This window comes from Zootermopsis nevadensis, unplaced genomic scaffold (assembly GCF_977971745.1).
Source record: "Zootermopsis nevadensis isolate Lab colony 2312 unplaced genomic scaffold, Znev_1.0 Znev_ptg000010l, whole genome shotgun sequence".
Classification (NCBI taxonomy): Eukaryota; Metazoa; Arthropoda; class Insecta; order Blattodea; family Termopsidae; genus Zootermopsis; species Zootermopsis nevadensis.
The window spans coordinates 14307250-14317602 of record NW_028259142.1 but is presented as its reverse complement, the minus strand read 5'-3'; the positions used below and the strand labels follow the sequence as shown (position 1 = coordinate 14317602).

At 37.2% G+C, this 10353-nt stretch overlaps 1 protein-coding gene across 3 annotated transcripts in view; it reads left to right on the top strand.

The window, feature by feature from the left end:
* Positions 1-1993: 1993 nt before the first annotated feature.
* Positions 1994-10353, top strand: part of LOC110841476 (acyl-CoA synthetase short-chain family member 3, mitochondrial) — a 58097-nt gene continuing 49737 nt past the window's right edge. Inside the window, exons 1-3 of one of the 3 annotated variants that reach the window (XM_022087083.2) lie at positions 1994-2251; positions 4970-5129; positions 8310-8475. In XM_022087083.2, coding sequence (XP_021942775.1) covers positions 5000-5129; positions 8310-8475 — 296 coding nt within the window. In that variant the 5' untranslated portion in view covers positions 1994-2251; positions 4970-4999. Of the gene's footprint in view, positions 2252-4710; positions 4795-4901; positions 5130-8309; positions 8476-10353 lie in introns of those variants that run through there. The other 2 variants (XM_022087082.2, XM_022087080.2) reach the window with 2 other exon arrangements.

Here is a 10353-nt window from a genome sequence, read left to right as displayed (position 1 = left end):
TCGTTTAAAAAAGAGATGTTCTTACTAAGGAAAACCCATAAACGCCTATGAAGATCAATGTCTTCTGGGTTGTTGCGCCTTGTGGTCTGGTAGAAGTTTACCGATGCAAAAACCCACAAGACAGCAATTTTTATGCTTGCCGCTGTCAGAACTTGAAATCCCACACAACCGCCTGCTTTTATTGATTCCAACCTCAAGCTTTAGTTTAAGTTAACACCGGTGCTCTTTCTAAGATTAATTTCACGTCAGAAACTTTAAATTAGGACATCTAGGGCCGCACATCTTGTCCAATTCGAGAACTGAGTTGGGAACCATACCAAATCTATGACGGCCGCCGCGAGTTACTCAGGTTCTGTGCATTGGCCTCCAGCTGAAACACGATTTCGCTAATGTGGGAATCAGACAAAATATATAGTTCAGTGACGGATAAAATTTTGCGATGCACAAAGAATTATTTCAATGAAATATAATAAAATTTGGTAAAATATTCCTGTAACAAGATGTACGATTATCATTATTTTATGTTTATTCGTAAACATAATTACTTACTCCGTGGCTGTTCAGTCCTTGAAGAACCTTGGCCACCTCTAAAATGGGAGGTTTATTATGCCTGTTCTGTAAATTAATCGAAATTATGAATAAACGGAAGGAATTAGGGATGTACAAGCGCTCGTTGGAAAGTTTCTATCACTCTTATGTATGTAAAAATATATAGTCTTACGATCATGTTTACCAGAGCTGTGAAACGAGCTATTTCGAATTACCATTGAAGTTAAAACGTAATAATGTAGGTCATGAACGAGCGAGTTGTCTCATGTTTCAGTGTAATTTATGGCGTTACTAGCCAATCCTATCAGCTAGCCTAGTTTGGACTTATCTCGTATTTGGATTGCGGTCATCTCGGAAGAAGTCAAAGTTGTGCAGCGTGTTTCAACTTAATGGTCATATATAGTATTTATTTCCACCTTTTGTGAGTCTTTGCTTTTATTTGGCTTTTGGCTTTTCTCGCGTGTAACTATTTGAGTGTCAACTATTTATATTTTATTCATTTACTGTCTTGGTCGGTTTTTGGTTTCGTGGTTTTCTGGACTCTGGTTTTCATTACTTCCATTATAGGAGCCTAATTTTATATTTGTTTTTTAATTTGTTTTGGATCGTGTTGTCTTTTTACACGGATGGTGTGGAGATCTTCTTATATTCCTGGACTTTCACTTTTTTACTTTTCCGGAGATAGACATTAGCTCTATCTATTGGGCCCAACAGAGTAGGTACCTGAAGACGGAGATAGAGCCCCATCTCCGAAACGTCGTTTTCTATTTTATTATTTTACTAGACGATGGAAAATATCCAAGGAAATTTTTATTCAAACAATTTTAGTAACAAAATAATAGTAATACTGCGTGCGTTATTTTATGTAAATGGTTAGCTTCATGACACTAGGGCGTACAGACGAATATATTAGACATACCTTTATTTCGCAGTCCATAGGACGTACACTTTGGTAAATTTTAATCTAGCCGCCGAGGCTCTTAAGAGCTCCTTCACTGATATATTGGGCACCATTACTTCTTATACATCAATTTCTTAATTGATGTAATGTGTAGAACAAATTACATAAGTTTCACTAATAATTGAAGTAAAGATACAGTTTCCACTTTGTAAAAAAACGTAGTGCATTATTGAATGACAGAATATTATCCACGCTGAAGAATCAATTTATACCTTAAAAATATTTTTATTATAAAATTAATTTATTTCTTTTGTTTGCAGTCTGTAGTTAATACTAACTTCGAACTGACTAGTTTAAAATAAAATTTCCTTTGACAAAGAGACTCTCAAGTGATTATTGATTACTGTTATTATCCTGAATGTTCCAAGACGGCCATTCTGTCTTCGTCATAGCATTGACTTTACATACGTCGTGTTTATTCATGAGTGATAGACGTGGGAAAATGGGGGGGCTGCTTATAAAGGTACGCAGTGGCGATGGGTCATTTTCACTGTTGTTAAAGTGTGGGATTGGAGTAAGACATTCATAGTGTGTAAAAGGTATTATACAACTTCCGCAGCGTTTTTTAACGAGTAAATATCTCAGTGTAGTTATATATTCGTAAATGTATCGAAGATAATTTCAAGAACGTTTAACTTGCCCACTGCTGTCAACTAGAATTACAAGATACAGTTTAAAATTTTAGTCCAGCTAATTTATTTAAGCAGTGCAAAATGGTGTATTAATTGGATACAAAGTGAGGTAAGTGTCATGTTAGTAGATAAATATATTTTTTATGTGTCTGTTGTTGATATTTATAATATACACAAATTCTTGACCATTCACGTTAAATGTCAAAGATACTCATCCGAAATGTAATTATCTACAAGACAGAACGAATGCATTCGTCTAAAACATATTTTTATTCAAATTTATATAAATTATTAACAACGTACAGTTGAAAATTACTGTGCGTCTTCAAGTGAATTCTGTTTTTATCGTATCAAAATTAATAAGCAGGGGAGGGCGCGTCATTAAATTTGATTCGTTTACTCAAGATGTCTGTCTACTGTTTTCATATATTAAATTCGTTGTTAATGTAACAAATATCAGGTACACAGTTTAATGATAGCAGGAGGCTTGTCAACGCTTTCGATAGCGCACAATTAATACGCTATGCTAATAAATTAATGACTTGCTGAAAGTCAGTATGCCGTCTTGCAAATAACAAGATATAACACATGTCTTTTATATACTTATGACTTTTATTCAAAACACGTTCCTTTGATAATATCTAGCAATATAAGACAAATACATTTTAATTCTAAAGGATTTTTACGGTAGTTTACACATAAAATTATTCATTGTCAGGACATTTTCCATCGTCTGTTCTTTAAAACCACGACGTTTCGGAGGCTGGTTCTGTCTCCGTCTTCAGGTGAGAGGTACCTGCTCTGTTGGGTCACTTAGAGCCAGTCCAGTGACAGAGACTAGCTCTGTCTAAGGGACACAACAGAGTAGGTACCTCTCACCTGAAGACGGAGACAGAACCAGCCTCCGAAACGTCGTGGTTTTAAAGAACAGACGATGGAAAAAGTCCTGACAATGAACAATTTTATGTGGAATACATTTTAGCTGACCCTTAAAATTAATATAGTGAATGTTATTTGTTGTGTATAAGAATCTGTCTAAATCTCTCAGAATACTCAAAAGATGCAAGTAAGCGTTCAAATGTGGCCTTAAAATTAGCTAAATTAAAGCAAGATAAAAATATAGCATCAACATTTAGTGTAGCTCCATCGTACGGAGTTTGATCAAAACATGGCATCAGTTTTGCTTCAGTTGCGGAAGGACAGACTTGTAAAAAGAAACTAATAGACTTGTCTCAAATTTTATTTTGAAACTGTTCCGAGGTCGCAGGATTCTTGGTTACCTTTATAAGAAATGTTGATAAAAATGTTTGTGTATTTGAATTATCGTGTTTATTATTTTTTTCGTCGCTATTCTAATTTGAGTGGGTAGCCAAGTATCTGAACAAAATCCGAATCTTGGTTGAAATATTATTTTGGCAAGGCAGTGAAGGTAGAAAGGTGACGCTTGAAATATTAGGGGTGGGGTGAGGATGAAGGCAGAAATGCGCATGCTGATTGATTATTGGCAATCTCAAATCCCTGTGGCTCCATCTATTGACAAAGTATGGAAGCCAAGTGATGGGTGCAAAACTAAGGTTCACACTGTCTGTTGCATATTTTTATTTTTTAATGTCTTCTGTCGTCTTTCTTTTATATTTTATCTGCTCAGAAGGTACCAGCCGATGTAAAATGGTTTGTGCGTAATTTCGAAACTCCATTGTCACGGCTGTAGTTACTTAATATTTATTATTTAACGGTTAACTGGTCCTTTTATTTTATAGTAAATGCCGTACCCAGTTTTATTAAGTATATGTTATTAATTTCTGGGTTGTAGAGACGGAGATGAGATGGGAAAAGTTATTAAATTAAAGACTGGTTGGCCAAAACCTTAATTTGGGACACGAATAAAAAAGGGTTAGTAACCGCTGACTTATAATTTCATACTTCCCTCTCGACATGCAACGCGTTAAGGGCGAATAAATTAGGCAATGTGTTAAACGTTAAACGAAATTGGTAGTGAGAATATAAGAACTTCAGACTGGAAAATTTTTAATCAAACGTAATTTGACAATCTTATGTTACTGAAAGGAGAATCACGTAAAGAAAATTGTCGTGTGCGTTTAGGACAGATTGTTGCAAATTTCGTGCAGAGAGTTTGGAACCAGAAAATATTTGACATGACGATCAGTTCTTCGACGCACAAATAATGCATTCTTCTGGTCTCGAATCTGGGCCAATCTACATCAATCATAGAAAGTTACCAACACCGACAGCTTCACCGCCATGAAAACTTCAGATCTCATACGTAGTTGAATGTGGTAAATTATGTTCACTATTAACGATTAACCGGTGGAAACGAGACTTGTTTTTGTAGGCATTATAACCCTTTCTTTCACGTAGGACCAAACAGAATGACATTCATTCCTGTCATTGTACAGCCGAGACAACAAAGCCTTCCAGCTAGTTAGAGGTTAACTCAGTGGGAATAAAAGATTAGCACATAATAAGAATCTCTTCCTTGTTTTGTTAGCGTGATTACAATGAGTCAAGCATGTGGCCGGGATAGGTAAAGCAATAAATATACTTGCAATAACACCCATTAGAATGTTACGACACAGAACACCGTATGAGGCTGGATTTGATAATGTGGATTCAGTTGAACCAGTTAGTGATGTAATTAAAATTCTAGCATTTATTAAACAAAATTCTAACTTTAAGTCTGTTTATATTTGCATTATGCAGAACCTACTTTATTTTTTGTAATATGTTCTTATTTTTAGACGTAAAGTGCTGCTAGACTGCTTATTTACTTGGCTCTGAATTCTTGGTTGCACCTTGCTTTTGGTAGAAACGTTTGAAGACTGAGAAGAATCACATCATGTTAACACCTGTAAATGGTGACTGCATCGTGCCAGACCTCCTGGCAGGCAAAGGGAAAACTAACGATGTATTCAAGAAACAAATGAGAAGACCTAAATTCAGTCTACGAGACCCTGCAGAACTGGAAGGTAAGATCTGACTAGCTAAATATCTGACAGCACAACGTAAAGGTTCAACATCGATAATACCGCAGCTTGGCTTTAGATACACAACAATCCTGAGCCAATTTAATCCACTTTCCTAAGAGTCATCATAATGTTATTTTGCCAATTTTTTTCACGATCCCTCAAGTGACCTTTTCCACTTTTGTTCTCAGATATGTCGCCTTATCTGTCTGTCCGCCTGCCCGCACATAACAACTCCTTCATTTTCTCTGCTTTTCTCGCTTTCCTCAATTCTGTCTCTCTTGTTTGTTTTCTTTCTTTGAAATTCCCTTCGTTCTGTCCGTTTTAGTAGGTTAAATGTGGTATTAGCTGACAACACCAAATCGAGGTAACTATCACGGCCAATTATAAAGCCGGTCCATTGTCATTTATTCGTTTAGGGAGAAAGTCAGGAAGGTTTGGTTAGCAATGATGCTTCTGACTTGTATCGGTGAGAAGTTTTATTCGGAATTTGACCGGGAAGAATAATAGCGTATCTGATATTTCCCCACCTGAAGTATATGCGTACTGTAAATCTCCCCTCCCACATTAAATGTCCAGTCCATCAATACCCCCTGAATTTCACTGTTCTAGCAATTCTTGTACCTTATTCTCTTTGAAATATTTAAATTTTAGGTTGTAAAGCTTTAATTGGTACGGTCAGCGTATCTGCCAGTCTAAATTACATTTACGAAACTTGGATTGATTTTCTACTCGTAACTACGCTTTAGTGTAAGCGAAGAGAATATGTCAAGATCCCATCCACAATTGTCTGTCTATGGCGTTCTTCAGCTATCCCCTAGAGACCCCACAGAGGCCGCCAGGGGCTTGTTCCCTCCAGGCCTTTGCCCCCTTAAGCTTGTCCCCCTTTGAGGAATTGCCCACAATGCTTACCTCCCGTACTTGGCCCATGGGCCTTTCCTTCAACGGCTTTGCCCCACTACTAGCAACCCCCCCCCCCCTCACGCTTACTTCCAACGGCTTGGCCTCCCGGCATTTCCCTGCCATTTTTCAGGTGAAAGGACAGTGGTAAACCTCAGAGCGAGGTCTCAATTCAAAATGGCACATAGAAATGTGGGTAAAAAGTACGTGAATATGAGGAGGTGTAGGATATTCCGTATTAAATTACATAAAGTGATGTGCAGTATTAAGATACCTTTCTTTATTCGCAAAATGTTTTAGCTTTTTATAAGGAAAATAATGCAAGGAGTTACTTTTCAAACACCCTGTACCCCCGGGCTGAGCAGTACATTGGCGAAACAGGAAGTAAGTTCCCCAAGGCAGTGCACTGACATAAAAATATCAATGATTCTCATGAACTGTGACCGTTGAAATTAAATATGGCTTGACAAGTGACGTGTTGTCTCGAGTGCCAAGCGAACATTGCCGCGCAACAACGTTTAGTTTTCCAATGTATTGAAGTCAGTTAAGAAGAGTATAATCGAAGATCTGATAGGAAAGTCCTTCCCAGTGCCAGTTTGTCCACCATAAATCCCAGGTGTGCTGAATGGCGCGAATCCAAATATCTGCGGAAAGAAACCGGCGACCGACCGCCTCAGTCATGACACGACCTAAATTGTTGACTTGCGCATCGTTTTCAATAAATTGCTGCAACGTCGTGATCATCTCTGTTCACAGTTGTTGGTTACTCGCTGTTTCAATTGCTAAGAAACAGGATACGATGTATCAGGAGATATTTAAATTTAAGAAGCTGCTGTGGCCAATTTTGAAGTACTGTCCCATTAATCTCCTTAAGAACCTGCGGAAACGCTGGTAATTCTGTTAAATTTATGTTTAATTATAGCGTCTTGACTATTTACACTCATGTGGACTGGCTTATAATATGTTGAAATGTTAGAAGTAACACCAAAATTCTGTCAATTCGAATTTTATAATTCTCAGATCTTGTATCATACTTCTTATGTTCGTTAGTACAGTCTCAGAATTAACCTCGGAAAAACTTATGCATTTAATACGAACTATTTTCAAGAAGTTTCGAAACTAGATTTACTTAAAAATTGCATGGATCAACTATGTCTAGCAAATTAAAAACAGATTAACTGGAAAAGAGTTTTATATCGAAATTGAGTGTAATTTTGACGAGTCGTAGAAAACCCCCTAAAGTTCAGTTCCTTCACAATCTTAAAGTCAGGGATGTCCAACTCGCGACACACGGACTGCATGTGGCCTTACATTTGGTTTTGAATATCCTCCCATTCACCAAAACATGTTAACGCTTTCCTCCTACTAAAAACTGGTACCCTTGTCGAAAAAAATCTTTCATAAAGTTCTTACTCAGTATGCTGTGTAATTTATCACTTGATTTCACGTGGCTAATAAATAACTCACTGTGCTGGAAAATTGTGGAATTAATATACGTCCATGATCGTCTGTAATGTCTATACAATGCAGTAATATTTTAGATGCTGAATATTAAGCTGATTTGTTCAATAACAGTTGAAATATTTTCCCACTTACTTCGACTTACTACTGACGACATACGAAAATGTAGATATGGTCTCCATCTACAGAACTCTTGTGAAAGAGAACGTTCTTTCACAGTGCACACATTCAAAACAATTTAGAGTGGGTATTTCTTCTGTCACGTCAAAAGATATATTTCCAAAGGTATCGAGTGTGGAACGTGCAAGTGCCTGCACGTATATACACACTGAATGTTCAACGCCTCTCAATTTTTTGTTATGAAGTTCTGCGCAACAACTGTTTTACACTCTTTCTTGAAAACATCAGTCTATATTTTGTTCTGCTGCTGGTATTCTTTATCACTTTCCCTTTTCCTTCATCCTATGCCTCATTCCACGCCTTCATTTCTGAACGTGACTGCACTCTGTTACTATGTGCTTACAGATGATATTTTCACTTAATCAAGTGACTGGCTCACTACGGACGAAGCAAATTGTTAAAAGATTTATCAAAATGCGTTCGGAAAGGATTTTTTCCAGTCACGAAGGAACAATCAAGCATCCACCCAAACCACCGTTAAAATTTCGCTTTATTATGAATGATACCTTTGTTGTCATAATGAAATTGTAACATACATTTTAATATACGAGTAACATTTGGAAATCTTTTAAATATATCATATTTTTATCACATGTTCCTATGTTGTGCTGTTCTGTACGTTTTTTTTTCTCAATATTTCAGAATTCATACTAAAACAAACGTTAGACCAGAATCAGAAGTACCAAGAATCATTCAAAAGATCTTTGGAAGAACCCGAAAAATTCTGGGCGGAGGTTGGACAATGTGTTACGTGGACAAAGCCATGGGAAAAGGTTTTGGACAACACAAATGAACCATTCACGAAATGGTGAGTATGTGATCATGTTAATAGCTATAAGGCTGACATGTTCAATTTGCTGGCGATAAGTGAAAAGTACACAGAACAAATAAACTTTTAATAAATTAAAATTCGTGCTTGTAACGTCTTGTGGACCTGTAGGTAGGTGGACACTTTTCTCCGAAACGGTGGTACATACTTGTCACAAGCCACAAGACCAACACGGACATTTTCACCGCAGTGAGAAATTCAAATCCATAAAATTATTATTTTATATTAATTGTCCTTTAAATGACCCTCATTTCTGAAGCACTAATTTTCCTGAAGTCAGAAGCTGTACGGTTTCAGAACTGGATAAATTCTGCGGCCCGTTACTCGTGAGACGTGAAAAAACCGTACAGAATAAAAAAGGTGTTTAATTGGTCCCAAAACGCGGCGAGTCACAGTAAATAGATGACATTATGAGGAACAAAATATTCAGGCGCATAAATGTTTATTTACACCAAAACAGAGTCTACAAAAATGACGTCTCTTTCTGGTTTATTTAACAACGCTTTTAATTACTATGATAATATGTCTTTGAATAATAAAATAAATATTGAATAATGAATTTTATTGCTATGATGGAATAAGACTATGTCTCTGTAGAACTGCGACCTTAAAAAGGGTCCATTGTTCATCGCCCAGATGATACATGAGTGAATATTAAGCAACAGTGGAATAATACCGACAGTGGAAAACTTATGGCCTCAGAGAAGGAGTGTCCCAGTGCCATTTTGTCCAACAGAAATCCCACGTAGGCTGATCTTAGAGCGAATCTTGGTCTCCACAATGAGAAGCCAGCGGCTAACCGCCTGTGAAATTGCGAATTGGGTAGGATGTGGAAGGAAGCCGTCGTGGCCAAATTTAAGGTACTGTCCAGGAACTTTCCTGGAGGAGCTGAGGAAATTAAAGAAAAGCCTCAGAATAGCCGATCTGTGAACCGAGATTTGAACTCGTGATTTCCCTTATAGGAAGTGATAACTATTCGACGGTCATAATAAGACTCACAGAATCTTACAGGTTACTTTGCATAAACGAATGTTACGTTTGTTGAACAAGTTTTGAAATATAAGTTGTTTGGTTTCAAAGTTAAAGATTTTTCTGAAAATATTCTTTGCAGTTTCGAAACCCCATTGACTGAGATTTATATGTAGGCGTTCATAACACCCACTCCATCCTCACTGCTGATCCGAGTATCAAAGGCTAATTCTGTAGACTGTGGGCCTACTTTTCTCCATACATGAGCTTTTAACGACACCCACTCAAAGAACTTCTGACACTGTTGTGGCTCAGAATGCAACATGTAAATGAAAGTAAAACTTCAAACCTTTCCATTATTAATCCTGATTAAGTCAGGCATAATAAGAGAACCACCCATAAACTACGTTTATTTAGTGGTTCGTTGATACGCCTATGTATAATAAAATAAGGTTGCAGTTGAATTGTTAGCTCTCCAGCTTCGTATTTTGGGGTCCTTGGTTCGAAATTCGGTTTAGATTTAGACTATGCTGATTAAAATTTTTCGTAGGTTTCCGTAGTCCCTGGATAAAAATTACAGGATGCGATCGTAAAAATAAGCTATGCCCGCTTCCTTACATATCCTTTCCTATTCAGCGTTCACGAATTACCCTGGAATTCGATGCTGAATATTTAGTGTGATCAAAGAATGACTGCTGTACTTTTTGTATATCTGGCACGTTATTAATTAATTTAACCACTTTACCTCGACTGTTAGGGTTCACTGCTGTCTCAAAGATGTTGCTGCGTTAAGTTTTTAAGTCTGTGACCTTGTCCACTGTCTAGGAGTTCAGAAGTGCTCTGAGATTTTGGAGCAGTGGTAAATGTGTACGATCGGGGTACTGGCTG